At 48.7% G+C, this 20638-nt stretch overlaps 3 protein-coding genes across 3 annotated transcripts in view; 2 read left to right on the top strand and 1 right to left on the bottom strand.

Annotated features, from left to right (window-relative positions):
* The first annotated feature begins 74 nt into the window (after positions 1-74).
* LOC122372585 (innexin inx2-like) lies at positions 75-2895 on the top strand. Its single transcript, XM_043349960.1, has one exon. The coding sequence runs from the start codon at positions 640-642 to the stop codon at positions 1801-1803; it is 1164 nt and encodes a 387-aa protein (XP_043205895.1). The 5' UTR covers positions 75-639; the 3' UTR covers positions 1804-2895.
* A 1142-nt stretch (positions 2896-4037) lies between these two features.
* Positions 4038-9633, bottom strand: LOC122372589 (ribosome biogenesis protein NSA2 homolog). Its single transcript, XM_043349971.1, has 4 exons — positions 8810-9633; positions 4984-5116; positions 4497-4678; positions 4038-4219 (listed from the first exon to the last, which is right to left on the bottom strand). The coding sequence occupies exons 1-4, from the start codon at positions 9584-9586 to the stop codon at positions 4070-4072; spliced, it is 1242 nt and encodes a 413-aa protein (XP_043205906.1). The 5' UTR covers positions 9587-9633; the 3' UTR covers positions 4038-4069.
* Positions 9634-14781: 5148 nt separating this feature from the next.
* Positions 14782-20638, top strand: part of LOC122372592 — a 32762-nt gene continuing 26905 nt past the window's right edge. Inside the window, exon 1 of the mRNA XM_043349979.1 lies at positions 14782-15142. Within this exon, the coding sequence (XP_043205914.1) occupies positions 15097-15142 (46 nt within the window). The 5' untranslated portion in view covers positions 14782-15096. The remainder of the gene's footprint in view (positions 15143-20638) is intronic.

The following is a 20638-nucleotide window of genomic DNA, read 5'->3' as shown; positions in this document are numbered from 1 at the left end:
AGGGATGCAGGGTGCAGCCAAAATCTGCCAGCCGTTTGTGCTCTACTCTGTAATACACTAAATCGAGCGTGAATCAGCCGCAAGAGCCCAGTCTGTCGCTTCCTAACCTCGACCTACCAACTTCAACGCAATCTGATCGCGTGCGGGTTAACCATGCGCCTTGTCGTGGCCGATACTCAGTGAGGAAGCGTCTCTGATAGCACGTCGCCGTCGTCCAGGGGGCCGGGCTCTGTGACGATATCCTCAGCACGGTACCGGATGTGAGGAGGGTGCACGAATCTCCCCCAGCACGACACCGGGCATGGAAGAAACGCAGTGTGACCGGCGGATGATAGTCAGGCACCCGGTGTGTGCCACTTCGGGCAGTAGTCCTCAGGGGAGCTCAGGTACAGAGCTGAGCACTCGGCACCCAGTGCTGCCAGAAGAGGCCCTGGTGCTGTGAGCTCTGCCAAACAGCTCCACAGCTGCGCACTCAGAGAGCTTCAGTGCGGCCTCGCGGTCCCTCCGTGTCTCAGCGGCCGACCTGTCCATCTCGCGTCCAAGGCGCGGAGGTCGGCGTGCGCCCGGCGTCGGCCGCTCAGGCTGGCCGGTCGTACCGAGCGCGGCAGCGCGGCCGGCCGGCGTGCCAGCGCCGCCAGGATGGCCGGCGCCGTGCTGCCGGCCTTCTCCAAGCTGAGCGCGCTCCTGCACACGCGCGAGACGGACCACCAGCTGGACACGCTCGTGATGCGCCTGCACCACCGCGCCACCGCCCGGCTCCTGCTGGTCGCTGCCTTTGTCGTGAGCACGCGCAGCCTGGCCGGCGAGCCCATCGAGTGCTCCACGGACGCACGCGTGCCGCGCCAGCTCATGAACAGCTACTGCTTCGTCACGGCCACGTTCAGCGTCACCGGCGGAGGAGGCGGGGAGACGCCGGCCGGCCTCGGCCGAGGAGGGGAGGACACGGTGAGGAGACACTCCTACTACCAGTGGGTGCCGTTCATGTTCTGCCTGCAGGCGCTGGCCTTCTACCTGCCGTACGCGCTGTGGAAGCACAGCACGGGCAGCGTGCTCCGGGACTGCCTGGCCTTCCAGGTGGACCAGCCCGACACCACCATGCACGCTAGCTCCACCAAACTCATGTCGTTCGCCGGCTATCTCTCGGCACGCATGGGCAAGGTCAACCAGAGCATCGTCAAGACGTTCTTTTTCGTCGAGCTCGCATGTCTTCTGAACGTCATCGGTAATCTATTCCTCATTGACCTGTTTCTGGGTGTGGACTTCGGCCGGTACTGCGTATCGCGCGCAGCCGCCCTGCTCACCGGCACACCGCCCGAGCCCGACCTCGTGTTCCCGCCGCTCGCCAAGTGCACGTTCGCCAAGTTCGGCGCCTCGGGCACCCTGGAGCGGGTGGACGCCGTCTGCGTGCTGCCGCACAACGTGTTCAACGAGAAGCTGTTCGTGTTCGTGTGGGTGTGGACGGCGCTGCTGGCGGCGCTGACGGTCGTGTACGTGCTGTTCAGGGCGGTCACGCTGGCGGTGCCCAAGGTGCGCCGGAACCTGCTGCTGGCGCGGCTGGTGCCCGAGCTGCGCGACCACGGCCGCCAGGTGTTCGAGCAGTGCACGGTGGCCGACTGGTTCCTGCTCTGTCAGATCGGCCGGCACATGGACGCGCTGGCCTTCAGCGAGCTGGTGCGGCACCTGGCCGCCAGTCACCAGGAGCTGCTGCTGCCGGCCATCAGCGTGGCGCTCTCCCGGCGCGCGTCGCAGTGGTCGGACGGCCACCGGCGGTCCACCGACCACCAGACCAAACTGACCGGCTGATCTAACCGACCGGCGGTCTATGGACCACCAGACCAAGCTGACTAAAACTGACCGACCATCATACCAAACTGACCGGCTGATCTAACCGAACTGACCGGCCACCGACGGTCCACGGATCACCAGACCAAACTGACTGGCTGAACGACCATAGTGACCGGTCATCGGCGGTCCATGGACCACCATACCAAACTGACCGGCCACCGGCGGTCTACGTATCATCAGACCAAACTAACCGGGGTCGGACGACCGGCCAAACTTAACGCCTGAAGTTCTGAACTGACCGCTCAGCGCTCCACCCACCAAGGGACCAAATTTAACTTCTAGATTTGACTTTGGAGTAGCGGATAGATCAAATGATGTGGCAGACAAGTGTTCCTGATTTAGTCCTAACACATGACATTAGTGACGTCATCCGCGTTTCTCGTGCTTCTGTGACAGCATTAGACCCGGCCCCGGGAATATGGGAAATACACATGGTTCGGCGGAGAGTACCTAGCCTTATTCAGCGGCAGCTCCATAGGCCGTGGGTGCCTTCGCAGGTCCCTCGACGATAGCTGTGAGCAAGAATAAAAAACAAGTGTTTGCAGGTACTTCTTGTATTGACTCGAGGTTCGAACAGAATGAGAGCAAGGCAATATGAATGTTAGTAAAAAGCATAGACTGAAAAACTACTTCAGTACATATTCCTCTTATTTACTCTAACTCACGATAGTTTCGAGTGTTCTCTCGTCTTCCTTACCTGTGTGCGAGGGCCGTTCCGCAGACACCGTCTCCGTCCCTTCAGATAAGCGTCAAGTGGTGCTCGAAGTCCGGTGCCGCCGACAGCCGCACGGGCAGAGGTGCTCGCAGGTCACCAGTCCGCATTGAGTGTGATCAGCGACGAGTCACCGTGAATGACGAAACCAGTGAGCGACGACAGACCGCATGAGCTCGTAACAATTTAATCTAGTGTGTGGTGTGGCTGATTATGGAAGTGTGGGTGTTGGAAAATGAAGAGGGCTCCCCTCAATCCCTCAACGGTTGCAGAGCCCCAACTTCGATTGAACAATAAATACGAACAAAACAACGACTGAATCGCGTCAAGAACTTAGTGGACGGGGTCTGGGTGTGATAGATAGGGACCTACGGCATGAAATTCCCATAAATTGCACGAGACACGCAGTGCTACTGAAAACTAAACGCACTGGCTTCGGTTTTGATCAAATTAATGGCTCAAATTGATGCCTACCTACCACCTGCAATAACCATCGAACCATTGGTCTTTGAGTTAGTTACCAACCCCTGAAAGATGCATAAATTCATTAAATTGCTTATCGGTAGTTTTAGTCGGGAATGGTGTTCCCACCTATCCAGATCCTTTGCGCCTGATTTGGTTCGTTCGTTCATTAGGGTTTACGGGCGCGTCGAACGCCTGATTTGGTCTCGCTTGCACCACTCGGCACTCACCAGTGCGGGCAAAATCTGAACGATCCCTTCTCCAAATAGATAACGCATCACCAGCGGCCCCTAAGTTTCCCAGAAGTCTTACTGTCTTGCCTGGAAACGTGTGCGTGTGATCGCGAGATTTCATCATACGGAGCAACGGAGTAGAATATATCCGGAACCGGTCGCCAGTGGTGCCACCTGCCTACGAGAAGTGCGCTCGGGGCGCCACCTACAACCATCCGCCCTCGGCATCCGGCTGCCACATCTCCAGTTTCAACAGTGACACACCGCGGCATCCTCCCCCACCCGCCTCTGAAGGCGGAGAGGAGGGACACCGCGGCTGTCCGGCCGCGCTCAGCACCGCAGCCCCCGCATCGGCCGACAGCCGCGACCAGCAGGACACGAGGCCAGCCGCTGCTCAGCAAGGAAATGACGGTAGTTGCCGCTACCCCACAGCGAACAGACTGAACGTTTTGGTAGATTCCTCTGAATATTAAAAAAGTAGATTTTGGAATAACAAGCATTTTAGGAAGGCGTAGTTAACAATTACTTCACACAAATTTAGAAGTGAGCATCAAGCACATCCGTAAACGATAAAATAATAGACGTTCTATAGAAAGTTACGTCAGCCACTGTTTGTGGTTGCTGGCGCCCTGCTGAGTGGCGGCGGTGACCCCTGGTCATGCCCTGCGGCCGCGGCCAACGGTGACCGATCCGGGGCCGGCGGGCCGTCAGCGCGCGGCCGGACAGTGCTCGGGAACATGGCGTCTGCGACTTCCGTTCCGTCCTCACACTGACACACGCCGGCGCTCGCCTCAGATCGTGTATTGTACGTCACGCATTACTTGTCCTCGGGCTGCTTGTAGACGAGCGTGGTGTAGCACTTGCCGCAGTACTGGCGGTCGTGCATGGAGGCCATGAAGACGCCGGCGCCGCACGTCTCGGACGGACACTCACGGCGCAGGCGGGCGATCTTGCCGTTCTCGTCCACCTGGAGCGAGAAAAAGGTAAACGTCAGCCGGGTCACCGGAGACAATCTAATTTTCCTATCCGAACTCCCACTGGATGTTCCCGTATCTTTTTGCCGAAAAAATAATCCGCTAGTGTAAAGAATGTCCTTATCGGTGTTTTATAACATAGCTTTACCAGCAAGAAACGAAGCTTGGTACCCATTCATAAAATTTCTGAGGCAGAAAACGACTAGAGTAAACATTAAGCTACGATAAAAATGCAACCCTGGAAATTGAAACAGCGCTTCCTATACGAACCTTGTAGTACTTCAGCACGGCCAGCTTGACCTTCTTATGCTTGTGCTTGATCTTCTTGGGGGTGGTGTAGTTCTTCTTCTTGCGCTTCTTGCCACCACCGAGCAGCCTCAGCGAGAGGTAGAGGGTCGACTCCTTCTGGACGTCGTAGTCGGCCAGGGTGCAGTCATCCTCCAGCTGGTGGCCTGGGCGGGCGCAGCGAGACGGGGTCAGATGGCAGACCGGGGTGCGGAGGCGACAGGGCGGGCAGGTGTGCAGTGTGCACTGTGTGAGTAAATACAAAAACAAAACGTTTTCTAACTCACACAAAAAGCAAACAATGCATTTTCTAACACACTTAGTTTTTGCCACGACGGTAATCGCAGCACCGATCAAAGATTCGGGGTCTCTCATTTACAAACGCACAGCGTCCGGCGGCGCACTTGGACGAACTAGGACGTTCGGCTCTAGCTAGCGAGCTCCAGCGCTCGGCGCCGGCTGTCGGACTCACCGGCGTAGGAGAGCAGCTGGTCCTCGGCGGGGATGTTCTCCCTCGCCTCCAGCAGCTGCTTCACCGACAGCACCGACGCCGACGCGTCGAGCTCGAGCGTCGACGTCGCATTGTCTAGGTTCTGCACGAATATCTGCATCTTCGGTCTGAAACGGGACGACGAACACCAGTGAGCCCTGGAATCACAGCTGAATGCGACGTTTTACGAAGATACTAGCGAACACCAGTAGGTACCGTAAACCGGGGTGAGTTGATATGGATTTTGAGGTTTTTCTAGATTTCTTTAAAAGTCACATTCATTTACGGAATTCTTTTTGTGCCGGTTTCATGGCACATGCCTTGGGGAGGCAATCAGCAAAAATGAATAAAAAATGTATATATTAAGCCCCTTTTTTAAAACGCCAAAGTTCATATCAACTCACCCCCTGGGGGGTGGTGAGTTGATATGGTTTTGGATTTTTCAAAATTTCTCGGCTAAAGAAGCTCAGAGGTGAGTTGATAAAATGCCAGTGTTTAAAAAAAGGATGTGAGAACACATCCTAAAAGAAACCATCAGAAAAATGGTAGTGGTTTGGCAGCAGACCTCACATTCATGAAAACGCAATCATGTCCAACACAGCGCTATCAAAATGGCTGATTTTAGCAGCATCATTTTTTCGCTTTATGATACTTAGTTTTACTTAGAACATTCTGAACTTGGCTAGTCACGTGTCCTCAAGCCAACGGTATCAAAACTGGCAATATATTTTGGAATTACAAGTGTATTTTCTTGTAATTAAAACACATTGTCAGTTGCGGGTCAAGGTTGATATGCCGCTGACAGAGATAATGGATTGAAATGAAAGAATACATATACTTCTGAGCTTTTGTTGACTGCTAGTCAACAAAATATTAATGAAGTGAAGTGAAGCGAATCTAATTCGGACTGTATTCTATAAGGTGAAATAAGCCACATAAAACAGAATTCGGCATCAAAAGCCAAAATTAACCCTCGCACTTATAGGCGGGCGAACGGACCACCTCGTCTTTTCGCACATAACTCGCGCAAAAAGCGGCCGATCACGACGAAACTTTCAGTACCTCTCGAGTTTATCAATTTTACACATGTTCTAAAGATTTCATGACCCTGACTCAAATGGTTTTTGACTTGTGACCTGATTCTCGAGACCATGCTTGGCCGGAATCGCGATTTGGCGTAGTCGGCTCACATCCGCGCATTTCCAGTCTTTTTGTGATTGTAACGTCCAAACATGTAAATTATGTTGGTCCCACGCAGTATTGTGGGTGTCAGCTGTCAAGGTCACCTGAAGGTCAGGTCAGGTCATTGATCTTTGGTGACCTCGGTTCACTTTTTGGAGTTTTACATGTTTCTAGGGTAGTTTTTTCGGGCCGATTTCGAATTTAACATGCATTTGATCATTTATGAAGTAGTTTTAGTGCCTTCGTAACATGTTACGACACCGTCAGTGGTAGCTGACACTTGACACTCCCTATGGATAGCCGGCAGGACACCTACTGGTTGACCTGACCTGACCTGGCCTAAATGTACGAAGACATCTGTGATCAAAACTAACATGACATTCGCGATCAGCAACAGCCAAAAATAATAACCTCGCTTTACGAACTTCAAATAACCCCTTATTTTCCCGACTTCTGGGTAATTGACCTGGCCTGGAAGGTTAACCAATGACCTAAGACCTTAAAGTTGGTTATCATCGGCTTCCTCGTGTCTCGGGCAACACGCTCATTTTTTTCCGCGAAGCTCTAGCTCCACCAGGGGCCAAACGACGATGGGATTCCAACGGACCCCCCCCCCCCCCCCATACGTTAAACGCTGGCAAAACACGAATACGGGCAAGGCTAAACACCAGTCAATTTCTTTATATTGTTTGTTCCATTTCATTTTGTCACTCATTCTCGGTTGGCAACTGCCAAGCAGGAAAACTAATCAGTTTCACGAGATCAGAATTCCCGCGCTGTTAGCCATACAGAAATGACAGTTCTGTCATTTTCGAAACTACGAATAATTATAACAGTTTTTTAATCTGTATGTAATATAGGTGTTCTATAGTGTTCCTTTGTAGCTTGTAGGGAGCCATCTTGAGACTTGACAGGGAGTTGTGCTGTGCCTTTTGCACGTTAGGTATGTCCACAGAAAAAAAAAAAAACTTTGGGGTTACTGATGTTAGTTGTCGGACCTTCGTCCCCGTCTTGAGTTGAGATGTTAGTTTCACAACGTTTCGGCCAGTTACTCTCCGGCCGTCGTCACTCGTCAGGTGTTCTTTGACCCTCAAGGACTTGGATGTTGGTGGCGTTGCGCCGTACGCGTCAAACAGTTCGAAAGCTCCTGTAGTCAGCGGGAATCGAACTCGGGTTTCCCCGGTGATGGTCCACGGTTGTAACCACTCCACTATCGAGGCAGGTTTGACTACGGCCGGAGAAGCTACTGGCTGAAACGTTGTGAAATTAACATCTCAACTCAAGACGGGGACGAAAGTCCGACAACTAACATCAGTGATACTTTACAGGCCTCGTCTCAAGCATTCAGAAAAAAAACTAAAGCTTTTGGGGGTTGATGCAATGATATGGGGAAAGAAAAGGAGAAGAGTTGGTCTAATTGACTTTGTCTTACCTGCAGACCCATATTTCATGCTAATTTGCATGCCTACCAGCCTGGTATCAGCTTTTATCATGCATATCAACTCACCACCTGATGGCATATCAACTCACCACCTGTCACTTTTCTTAAAATTATAAAAAAGCGTTGTTATAGGTGAAACCCAAAACTACCTGGGATCAACAGTAAATTGATGGTAGTTTCTTTCCCAGTGCATGTTGTTTCATGAATATCCACCGTCTTTGCTGTAGGGTGGGGACTTTTCCTTAGTTTCAAAAGCAGAAGAAAAAAAGGACTTTGAAAAAAGTAATGTGTTAAGAAGGCACTGCACCACATGCATGCCTTTCTCAGCTATATGCATCACTTATTGGTTGGTCCACTTCACAGAAAAATAAAACTGAAAATTGGTTTACAAATGGATGAGCAGCACACATTTTAACATTTTTCGAGCAATTTATATCAACTCACCACCCCATATCAACTCACCCCGGTTTACGGTATGCGATTTAATTTAGCCTGTTCCAATCCATAACCAGCTAAACAAGTTCCGTCAGTTCACGCAATATGCCCTTATACCTACCAACATAAAATTCGTGCCATAAATCATTGAGCTGGGTCGCTTCGTGTGCAGGATTAATTACGTGGTAATATCAAAACGGACGTTTCGCCGATCCTACAGGAGCCGAAGTGTTTCATTTGCAAGATTCTGGTGATTGTGACATGGCCAGTTTCTTAGGAAGGCTTAGGAAACTTCTTGCTAGGAATTATTATCGTCATTTATCTTGAGCACTTTGGCTGTTACACAAGTGATAGCAGCCCCTCCACAACCCAAATAGCCCCAGATATATTATATCCATTTATTTCAGATGTGCATGATGGTTCACATCAAAAGAACCCTTCAGATGTTATCAGGTACACAACCAGTCACAATAGGTGAACGCCGATTGGGCCTAACCAATAGCCCCAGTGCGGCAGGACGCCACTGACGAGCGTCAACCACAGACATGCTGTCAAGATCGAAAAGCTTAGAGATCTTGGACCCATCAACAGCGCGTGACTCTCACTACGCCGTGACGTAAAACGATGAGCGAGAATGGTGGAAAGACGGCCACCGGACCGGACCGTCGGGAAAGAACACCAGCGATGCGGGGCGTTCCAGTTCGATAATGTATATTTAGCTGACGGCACATGATATGGACACGATCACACGAGCAGCACGGCGTTGATGCAGCCGTCGTTCTCGGGGTTGTTGGTCACCTGGGCGTACTTGCCCCAGACCACCTTGCCGCCCTGCGTCACCAGACCGAGCTCCGAGATGTTGACCTCGATCACGGTGCCCTTGGTGATGACGCCCAGGCCCGTGTACATCACGCTGCTCGGGTTCTTCTTCACGCCTATGATGGGCAGACAGAAGGTCGCCTTCAGCTCCGGGTGCGTCACGTGCGCCTTCTTGAAGCGCAGCGCCATCGGCCGGATGAAGCGCTCGAACTTAGGCGGCTTCCGCGTGAATCCCTCACCGACGAACGTCACCTTGGTCACCATCCGCTTCCACGCCTTGTTCTTCCGCTTGCCCGTCTTGATGACCTTGAACACCTCCGCCTCGGACTGCGCCTTCACCTTTGGCAGCGGCACCTCCCACTTGCCGGCCTTCTCTTTCCGCTTCTGCTTGATCATGTTGCTGAGCACCTTGGCGTGGCTCTGGCCCTCTCGGTCGAGCAGGTATGCCGGCACGGCGCCGTCGGGCGTCTTCTCCGGATCCTTCTTCTTGGTCTTCTTCTCCTGGTGCGCCTTGAGCGTCCTCTTCATCTGGATCTTCTCAGACATGCGCTCCTTGTTGTAGAGCTTGGCCTTGAGGCCGCGCAGTTTCTGCGCCTTCTTGGAGCGCTCGCGCGGCTCTCGCGCCTCCTTCTTGCGCAGCCGCTCGTGGTAGTCGAGCCGGTAGCCATGGCGCTTCCGGTGGAGCTCGATGTGCTCGTTCTGCGGCATGGCGGCAGCGTGTTTCGGCTGCCCGCGCGCGCACACACCAGCTGCCCCTGCAACAGGGTGACGCCCGTGTCAGAGCAGGCAGACGGCCAGTGTGCGCGCGCGGGCAGCTGAAACACGGACTACACGCCAAACTCATTTGTTCACATTTTCAGTGCTGGCATATGAGGATAGGTATTGCTCAATCAGTAAAAGAAGGTTTCAATTAAATTAAACAGAAGCTGATGTAGTTGGTACTACAGTCTGTTCGGCATGATAATAAGATGCCAGACAATTATTGTTGAATGAGTGATTTGTCCCAACATCCATAACCAAAAGCCAGTTAAAATTTATTGATTCAGCTAGACTCTCGCAGGAAGTGTTTAAATCAAAATTTCATCACAATATCACACAACTACAAATTACAAAACACCACATCAACCCAAGGCCGTATAAATGACAACAGCGGGGTGTCTGGCAATCTTCACCAATACTTGTCTGAGGATTTTAGCCTCTAAGGCAGTTTGATATTAACCTTTGGGCTTCTTTAGAGCCTAAAAAAGATCATTGGCTGCACAGAAATGTCTTTTAGATCGACAAAACCTTGACACCCCATGATGTCATCTATCTCCTGAGCCCATGCTATGTGGTTGCATATAAACGTAAGCCCCTCCATCAACCATTGAGATTTGAGAGATCATAAATCTGAGCATAGGCATCAAAACATAATGCTTATCCTTTCATAGTGCAACTTAAGAACCACTGATCAGTTGCTTTGCAGAATATTCACCAAAAACTATTAAAAATGTATCCAGCTCCAAACTGGAACAGACTATCTGCAGCACTGCTCCCTGATTTGGCACTGGCATTAGTATAGCACACATGAATCAGACCATACCTAGTGCCAGCATGACCAGCCTATTTGTGTGCAAGGCGTCTAGGACAAAAACTGTTAACCATGAAGTTATCACATTTACTGATAATTTGAGCATTGTAAAGGGAAAAGGGCATGAAAAAATGAAATGCTACAAAAAAAAATGCCCAGCAAAAAAGGAAGCCATCCACAAATTAGGTTTGCTTGTTTTCAAACTGCATATTGAATTGAATTATTGAATTATTGATTCGAATTATCCCACAATTATCCTTACCCAGCTCTGCCATATACCCACTCAATCAGTAAGGAATAATGGAAGTTACAGCCTGACTACACCATGCGTTTTCTGCATGTGTTTTTCGCGAATTTGCATGTTTTGCAGAATATCGTTCTAGAAAAAGTTATTATAAATAAACCTTAAATATCTATATACAAGTTAATAAAATGTGTATATCAATTAATCACAGAAGGGATCACAGAAGAGCCAGGATCACAGAAGGGAATGCGCTTCCTCCTTCTGTGATCCTGGCATCCACTCTCAACCAGTTCAAGGCCAGATTGGACGATCACTGGAACCGAATCAAATACTTCATCCCAGATTAGTATCCACGAGAGTCCTCAGTTCAGGAGCTCGATGCGAGCGGGACCCTACAGGCCATAGTAGCCATCAAAATTCCCATATTGGTAAGGTAAGGTAAGGTAAGGTAATTAAAACTTTATATGAAAAACATAACAAAAACGTAATGTCAATTCTTTCTACAACAATATTCCACAAATCACGCACTCGCAAAAAACACATGCAGAAAACGCACAGTGTAGCCCGACCCCCACCGGACACGATTTGGTAGCCGAGGTCTGTGACGTCAGCCGGGCGTGAAGTTTTCCCTTCACCATAGGCTTAACACACAAACTGGCTGAAGTTCATGCCAGGATAGCCCGGCCTGAAAGTGCAAAAATGATTAAATTTTGCCCTCGTTAGCTTCATTGCTTCATTTCATAACTAAAAACGTCAGTTATTAGGCCTCAATGAAGGTACAAAGTACTCAAAATCGAAGTTCAAGAAGATGCTGTCCGAGCACAATTTGGTAACATCACGTGACCTCTTTTCAACAGATTGTATATATTTTAGGAATATAATTACACGATTGCTGCCTAAGACATCATAAATAATACACGTGTAACATTTATTAGGTACTAAAGTTTTAGTCATAACATTGCAAAACGCAAAGTTTATCATGGCAGTCACGTGACCAAAGGTATAGCATGGGTTGGGACAGACACTCACAGGATTTCATGTTTTGTAATTAATTTATATAAGTTTCATGATGAAATTGAAAGATTGTATTTTTTCCTAATAGAACACAAATTTTCGTTTGTAAAATATTTTTCTTATAGGCGAAATTCTCCATTTAAGAAACGTCTGTGACGTCACCAGGGCTTTACTGTGGCTTTACTCAAAACATCGGACCTACCTGTTTCTTATAGGTATCTTGGTGTAGCCAGCGTGTCCGGACAAAATTTCGTCTGACATTTTTTCGTCGGACAGTTTTTCGTCCGCAGATTTTCGTCCGACGTTTTTTCGTCTCGCATTTTTTCGTCTGTACATTTCTTCGTCTGTGCATTTTTTCGTCTGTACATTTTTTCGTCTGTACATTTTTTCGTCCGGACATTTTTTCGTTCGTACATTTTTTCGTCTGTACATATTTTCGTCCGGACATTTTTTCGTTCAATAAATTTTACGTCTGTGCACCCAAGGTTGAGTGAAAACATACTACAATGCTATTCAACTGTGAGGCAAATTACGTCATAATAATACTCGGGGCGAAGCAGTGCAGTGCCGAAGGCAATGCCTTAGGAGAGATTACAGGCAATGGTAAGTCAAATATTTTTAGGTTAAGTGGTTGTGTATCTGGCTTCGGCCTGAAGCCTGATGCATAACCACTTAACCTAAAAATATTTGACTTACCATTGCTTGCAATCTATTCATGCAAGTAACTTTTTCCTTATCCCCCGGTAGGCAAACATCAGTAGGTAAGGTTAGGTTAGGTTAGGTTAGGTTAGGTTAGGTTAGGTTAGGTTAGGTTAGGTTACGTTAAAATTGTAGACGAAAAAATTTCCGGACGAAAAAATGCACAGACAAAAAATATACAAACGAAAAAATGTCCGGACGAAAAAATGTACAGACGAAAAAATGAACAGACGAAAAAATGCACAGACGAAAAAATGTACAGACGAAAAAATGCGAGACGAAAAAAAGTAGGACGAAAATCTGCGGACGAAAAATTGTCCGACGAAAATCTGCTGGACGAAAAACCGTCATGGAATCTGTAGCCAGGCCTTTACAGGCAGTACACCTTTTTCCATATATCCAAGACTTCAAGACTTGATATTGCAAAGCACTGATTCCCTATCTTTTGATAGCATTCTACTAACTTGCTAATATCAACTACGATTAATTTCCACCTCAAGAATTCCAATTTAATTGCTTAAAATGATTCCTGCTATTCGGTAGTCTGTAGTTTGCCCCAGCTAGATGTAAAAACGTGTGCCTAACCGAATCGAAGAGAAAGAATAAAACATCATAAGACTAATACATGGAAAAAACGGCTGAAGACGTCTTCAACAATAAATAAACGAACAAATTCATGAAGAACATACCTCTCCTGGACCACCACAATCGTAAAAGGAAGTTGACAGCCTGTTTCCAGAGTTAGCAAGTGTAGTAATATATTTCTGTTTATTTCTTTCGCTAGGGATTTTTAATCATATATGCTATGTTTGTAAAAAACTGGAAATTTTAATTTATTAAATTTAGAATTGAAATTAAAAAAAATAAAAACACCTCCCTTGCATGAAAATTAAGTAAATATCTTTTCATGGAATGTAGTAAAATACTGATATGTCACTATAATGTTTTACTTGGGTATATTTGTGAAAACTCTATCTACCTAAATTTGGTACGGACTTATCTTTCCAGAAGAGCGAGCCCGATAATCGCTCTGCAGCCTCGGGAAAATCCAGGAAGATCAAAAGTTAGTTTTCATCCCTACTAAAACAAACCAAAAATATGTCGATATCGCGAGATCGGTACTTAAAGGAAATAGTTCACTTTTAACATGGGGTTTTGAGCTGGAACAGCAGTTTCGTAGCTTGAGCTGAGACTAGCACAAATCAAGAGCTTTTACGGCTCAACGATCACCCTAGACGAAGATATTCCATTTCTCGTTCCGAAAAGAGTGCCTTGCAGAGGAATGTGTGCCTTGCACAGGAATGCAGCCACGTCATCGTCAGCCAATCAGCATGCTGCTTACAGCTAATGCAGCATGCGTAGGTTTGAACTACGCAACAGTGACGTACCCAAGGGGGGGCCCCTCAGGCCCCGGTATATTTTTTCAAACACTGGATAAAACGTCTTTTACTAGGAAGAAAAAATGATATCAAAGTTTCATTTATGTGCCCCTGGTTACCCGAGGGGCCCCTGATGACCCAATGGGCCCCTGCAGTCATCCGAGGGCCCCCGGTTTCCTGGGCCCCTGGTAGCCGGGGCCTGGTCGCATGGGGGCCCCTGATTGCCTGGGGTCCCTAGTCACCTAGGGGGCCCTGTTAGCCGGGGGGCCTAGTCGCATGGGGGCCCCTGGTCGCATGGGCCCCTGATCGCCTGGGGCCCCTAGTCGCCAAGGGGGCCCCTGGTAGCGGGGGCCTGGTCGCATGGGGGCCCCTGGTTGCCTGGGACCCCTGAGGGCCCCTGGTCGCCTGGGCGGCCTGGGGGCCCCCGGGTGACCTGAGGGCCCCTTCGGAAGCAGGTGGCCCCCTCCTGGGCGAAATCCTGGGTACGTGCCTGCTACGCAATATGATTGGTCAACGCGTAATAAGCTTCCGCGTCATACATTATTTTACATAGAATATAGTTCGTCCTATATTAAAATATAAAAAATAATTGCTTTTACAAAAAGGTTTTATTTTATTTTCTGATCATTTTGGGCATAAAAAATCGTATATCCATAGCAAAATACTAATTTCAGGAAAGTGAACTGTTTCCTTTAAACACCACCGTGTCAGAGGCAGAGCTGCCATTTTCCTCCGATCCCCTCCCAGGAACATCAAGGCCCAAGCAACATTTGCTGTCGGCTAGCAAGCAAAGGCAGCACGCAACCCTCCTCTCGCTCAAAATCTTTCTCTATCATAGGTAGTAGGTATAGGTAGGTACTAGGTAGGTATAGTGAAAAACCAACTAAAAAAAGATGCACCGTGTCGTGTCTGACATCGGTCTCATTTTAGTGAGTTTCTTAAATCGGCTATAACTGCGTTGCTGTTGTGGACAATGAACATGCATCTCATTCCTGACTGTGTATATCTTCTTCAGTCCTCACAAACACAACAATACCTATACCTACAAATGTGAACTATATGCGAAATGGAGGCACTGAGTTCGTGCTTCGTCATCGAGACCACCGTACGGCGCTCTTGGAATCGTGTTTGCATCTTTTTGTTATTATTTTCCCTGTGGAGTGAGCCGTGAGGTGAGCCGGCCAACCTAACCGGTCCAGCCCCGCCCCGCCGCGCCGGCCGGCCGCGGGGGCGCCGGCGGCGGAGTCCGGTCTCGCCAGTGTAGCTCGAGCAGCGGACGGTGGTGCTTCAAGGTGCTCGAGGTGCCGCCGCCATGCGAGGCGCGGCGCTGCTGCTAGCTGGACTCCTTTGCATTCCCGGTGAGTACCCGGCGCCTGCTCGTCGGATGCTGGAGGTGGAATAGAGGTCGTAAGATGGTAAGACCTAAAAACTTATTCCCGGTCACGAAATGATAAAAGGTTTCACTTGTCCACGATCTCGCTAACCGGTTTAGCGGTGTGACCGCGCAGGGACCACGGTGACGGTCGGTGGGAGTGACGTGTGTAGCCGGGTCAGTAGGGCGGCCCTGGGGTGCTGTTGACGTTGGGCTGATGCCAGGGGACGGGACGCACCTGAGGCAGTGCCCGTGGCCGGAGCCGTCGCGTCGGTCGGCCGCGCCGCGCGATTCTGGGTCGCCACCGGGTGCAGGCGGGCGTGGCCTTGGAGGCGGCGTGGCTCGTCCGACGATGAGGTGTCCGCTCAGGCCTCAGCCCTCAGGTGGCGCCGACGGGGCGCGGATTTACCTCCTGCCTCGGGAGGACCGTGCTGTTCCGTTGGGACATGTCATGCTTTATTACGGAGCGAGCGAAGCGAGCGTAGTCTTTCCTTAGATTAAAGGAACCTCCCACCTTCAAAAAAGTTAATGAATTGGCACGAAAGTGATGTCGCTCGGTTCAGAAAGAGCGAAAACGAATATCTACCAAATTTCATCGAAAAATAATCACCGGTTTTCAAGATATTAGACTTTTACTTTTGTTTACTTTTTGGGATCTCCGCTGTTCCTAGCGACTTTATTTGAAAGTGCGGCATTTGTTGCGCGCAAAGCAGCATATACCACCGCGTGCTACCAAACGTTTTAGTAAAAGATTTAAAAATCGTTAGATCTCCGCTGACGTCACAAATTCTAAGGGGGCATACCAATGCACTAGCCCCTTAGAATCCGAAAACTGCAAGTTTGAAATTCCATATCTCCGAATTAAAGCATTTGTCGATGTTGTGAGTGCCCAAACCGGTATTTGCAGGCCATGGCCACCAATTTGGCTATCTCAACTCAAAACTAATGTTAAGGTGGGAGTGTCCCTTTAACGGAAATTTCTGAGCATGAGCGGCCGGCCGGCCGGCACCGGCCGGCCGGCCGTGGTCACGCTTTTGCGAGGCTTATATCTCAGCAACCACTTGACCGATTTACATGCGGTAATTTTTGTAGGGTAGCTTCATTCCTTCTACCAAGTATTGGACTATTCCCGTTGTATGTGAGTGGCCCCTTATGCACGTGCCACGCAGGGGCGCGGGAACTACTTTCCGACTGGGGGGGGGCACACCATGATAGAGATCAACCTAGGGTACCCCAAATCTAGTTTTCTCACCGGTTTTAGGCCACTTATTTTTCACCCCTCTGCTTTTTCAACAAAAAAAGAAAACATTTGCAAAAAAAGTGTGGTATTCCGTCTCAAAGCTGTGGGGGCACCGCCCCCATGGCCCCAAAGTTGGGGGGGGGGGCAAGCTGCCCCCACTGCCCCCCGGCTCCCGCGCCTATGGTGCCACGTGCAAAACGAAGAGGTGTCACTTTTGTAATAGTTGCAATATCTCGGTAACTACTGGGCCGATTGCGCTGAAAGTTGGCATGTAGGTAGGCACCCACTAGGCAATGCATATCCATGTGCCAGAGTTGGGGTGCTGCTGCACGTGCGCACGTGCAGGGGTCGATTCCAGATCTCGAGAACGGCTGGACCGATTGCGCTCAAATTTGGTACACGGTTACGGAGCAGTTAGTAGGGTGCCGTGCACAAGTCAGTTGGGACCCATTTTGCACGTGCGCACGTGCAGGGTGCCGCTTCCAGATCTCGAGAACGGCTGGGCCGATTGTGCTCAAATTTGGCACATCGCTAGAGACCGGTTAGTAGGGTGCTGTGCACAAGTCAGTTGGAGGTACCCCCTCGCAATTTCGCACGTGCAAGGCCCACCCTCTCGCTCGCTCCGTTAGTCGCCCCAAAAGGCGTTATACTGGTTTATGTAGTTCAGTTAGGTACTGTCGATGTCACTGATCGGAACGTTCTGCCAGCGGAACTCAAATTTGCATGGCGTACGCACCCCGCTGTTAGACGTAATACGTTCTGTTGGGTGTGGGCTTTTATTTATACTTTCGTGGTCACTGCAGATATATCGTCATATGAAATCAAAGCAGTTTCATTCATTATCATATATTCGTGGTTCGTGTTAGTGTAGTAAGCGCTTAGGTACATATGTCTTCTCGCAGTTAACACGCGCCCCCGTTGGGCTGTTGGCGGACCCTACCTTCACTCAATAGTCAATATACCCTGGACCCTACCACCCGTTGGGGGGAGGGGGCGTTTCACCCCCCACCCTCCCCCTTAGATCTCGGAAAGTTACCGACTGATTTTGAAATTTCAAACGGCATGCAATAGCACCACCACAAGACTACCTTGTGCGCACGTTAAACTTTGGACTCTAAATTCTGCCATAGAACTGGAATTGCGCGATGGGAAGGTGGAGGGCAGGGTTACCGCAACAAGCTTCGCTTAGCGGTGGCTCTTCCTTGTGAATCCTTCCTATCAAAAGGTTCGGACTAAATTTATATAAAAAATATCTGCTATACCTACTTTGGGAGATATCGACTGAAAAGGAGAGGGGGCCGTTTCGCCCCCCGGGCCCCCCTCACGGGACGCAGGAGCCGTTTCGGATAAAAAGGCTCATGTTCGTGTAAATCGGTGAGGTTTGATCGGTATGCACTGAAAAAACTTACTCCCCATTTTCTAATTTTAGAATGCCAAAAAGCACTCCTGCAATCGAATAATTTTATGACCTGGCATAAGCGCCTAAAATGGGGAGTTTTGGGGAATAAAACTAGCATATAGAATATATTTAGTATCCGAACGCTTATATTATTCGTGCTAGGGAGTAATTTTATGGCGGAGGATAAAAGTATGCTATCTTTGGATAAAATTACACCAGATGATAATTTTATTAACTTAACCCTATTAGTGGCATTCTCCTGGCTACCCCCTATTAGTGGCAGGGGGGGCTGTTTACGACCCCCCCTTGATATCTCGAGATCTAACGGGCCGATTTTCAAAATTCAAACGGCATTCGATTGCGCTCAACGTGATCTACATTTCTAAAAAATAAAAATTAAAAAATGTCAATAGGGGGGTTGAGGGGGGTAAAAACGGGCAAATTGCAGATACATTTTAGACTGTTTATCACGGCCAGGTTTCTAAACCAATCTTAACGCAACTTTTGCCGATCGATAGAGAATGAACCAGGAATTCACATGGATCCTAAAAATATGCATTTTCAAAAATCATAGGCGGATACAGATCATTGAGATTGGGGGTACACAAAAAGTATAGTAAATAAGGTTTTTGTTGGTACTGTTTCTAAAAAGGGTGGTAATGGTCTTGTTTTGTTACAATTTTCTTATGAGAGAACGACTACAATTGTATTGGTCATGCATAGGCGGTGTCAGGGCACCTATGTTGGGAGGTAAAACATAACCTCCCTTTTTGGACGCCTGGATCCGCCTATTATAGCAAAAACGTGTCAAAAGAGGATGCACAATAACTGTATATGTTATCACATGATACCTTTCATTCACTGTTCGTAAAACTGGTGCAGCATCGTGATCTTCGCCCAAATGACTCGCTTCACGAATAGGACCCCCCAATTCCCAGTGCTCTGGAGCCGCCCCTGGTAAAGGTATGAACTTGAAATTTTCAGGGAATGTGCCCAATTTAGTTTTAGGAAAAGTCAGAAAATTTCAGCATCGTAGCTTGAGCGGTTTCGGAGATATTCCCGAAAAACCTGAGGGGTGGATAAAAACAACCCCCCCCCCCTGCCACTAATAGGGTTAACACTAAAATTACTCCCATTCGGGGAATAATATTGCCATGCCAAAAAGCACTCCTTTTTTCGATAATTTTACCCCGGAGTAACTCCCCGGTAAAATCAAGCCCCGGTGTAAAAGTACCACCCCTGATAATGCGGGGTGATGTGATAATATTATGACCAAGTGTAAAATAAGGAATGCATTTAAACAATGTATTGAAACATCAACAATTGATTAACGAATGGTACCTGAGCATCAGCAGGTACATCTTAGTTTGGACGCACTTCCAGTGATGGCGCATTGCGGCCAACAGGGACGTAATTTTGCTTCCTACACTGTAAAAAAAGTTTAGTATTTGGGGTACTAACGGCTGCTATTCGTAGCACCTTTTAGCGTCAAAAGAACCCTACGACGTATTTACAAAGAAGCATGGTGCTAATACTGTGCTAATTATAGCTAACATTCCCATCAAATATTATAAGTTTAGATCACCTATTCTTCTACTGAGCTTAACGTCTACTTCTGCTAGTACCCAGTCCATAAGTGAGTGCTCTTTCAAGCTGGATTTCTAATTAGAACCATTTTAAGTGTTTTAGAAGTTGGTAATGCTGAATATGGTGCTTACGTTAGTATCACAATAGAACCGGACATGCTTACAGAGGAAACAAATTTGAAATTGGCGCCAAAGAAAGTAGCTAAGCCCTGCTTTACAAATCTCTGGGAGTCTTATCACCAGCCCTTTAGCACGTTTTGACGGCGCAGAGCGATATGCGCATGCGCGTGCCAGCTGTTTCCGGCCACGTGTTGCGCCATTTTAGTGGAGTCCGTTGGTCGTGGTGGGAGTGTGTGCACGTGCTCCGGTATATGCAGTGAAATGAAGTGAAGTGAAGTGCTCCGGGCACATGCCACCGAGTGATAGCTCTGGAATGATAGCTTAAATCAGCTATTATCGGTGGAATCCGTCGTGCGTGGCATGGGAGTGCGTGCCCCTGCTCCGGGAGGCAGTGAGGTGGAGGGAAGTGCAGTGCAGCAGTGCAGTGAAGTGAAGTGAAGTGCTCCGGGGCCGGGTGGTACATGAGCATTTGCCACCGACATATGCCACCGACACCGACGTTGATCGACTTTGGTGAGTCTGACACGTTGTATCTTTTGACATTATCTTATATTGTGTTAGTGCTTCATATTCCGACTTTGGCAAATTGCGCTTCTTGGTCTGAAGGAAAGTTGTGTTGTTTGCGAAAAAAACTCCCAACAGAAAAAAAATATTGGAACTGATCCAGTTTTTTTTTTGCTCCAGGCATGGGGCCTGGTCAGTTCTTCCGTCGACTACCACTTACGATGGAGGACAACTACGACAACAACACGGGGTCTCCGGTTCCGTCTATCACTAAACGCCATCTGGTCGTGGATGAGGTCGAACTTATGGCCATGAACGGAACGTCGGTTCAACGACCCCCCCCCCCCCCCGCCTCCCCCAGTCGATCTCGCGTTAATCGTCGGTCACTGCGAGTGTGCAGGTATATGAGCGACCTTTCGTTATTTCCCGTGCGTTGGTTTGTGTATATATTTACATTTGTTTTTCATGCAGATGATATGAAGTGTTAATAAATGTTCCATTATTATTTTTTAATTTTATAATGTGTTGGATGCTTGAAAGATGCACTTACACGGGAATATTGCAGAATGCAAAACACAATCATTGAGACTTGTAGTTATCACTTATCTAGGATATAACCTTTTTTGCACGTCT

The sequence above is a fragment of the Amphibalanus amphitrite genome, unplaced genomic scaffold (genome assembly GCF_019059575.1).
Source record: "Amphibalanus amphitrite isolate SeventyFive unplaced genomic scaffold, NRLGWU_Aamphi_draft 001376F_arrow, whole genome shotgun sequence".
In the NCBI taxonomy this organism is placed as follows: domain Eukaryota; kingdom Metazoa; phylum Arthropoda; class Thecostraca; order Balanomorpha; family Balanidae; genus Amphibalanus; species Amphibalanus amphitrite.
Note: the sequence above shows the minus strand (reverse complement) of the source record. Positions and strands in the feature narration are given on the sequence as shown.

What these genes read in the sequence shown, in the direction of transcription:
- LOC122372585 (XM_043349960.1), top strand. Translation starts at nt 640, where the DNA reads ATGGCCGGCGCCGTGCTGCCGGCCTTCTCCAAGCTGAGCGCGCTCCTG.
- LOC122372589 (XM_043349971.1), bottom strand. Translation starts at nt 9,586, where the DNA reads ATGCCGCAGAACGAGCACATCGAGCTCCACCGGAAGCGCCATGGCTAC. An exon ending in GCATCAACGCCGTGCTGCTC is followed by an intron (nt 5,117 to 8,809) that starts GTGTGATCGTGT and finishes CCGAAGATGCAG; the next exon opens with ATATTCGTGCAGAACCTAGA. An exon ending in CCGTGCTGAAGTACTACAAG is followed by an intron (nt 4,220 to 4,496) that starts GTTCGTATAGGA and finishes TTCTCGCTCCAG; the next exon opens with GTGGACGAGAACGGCAAGAT.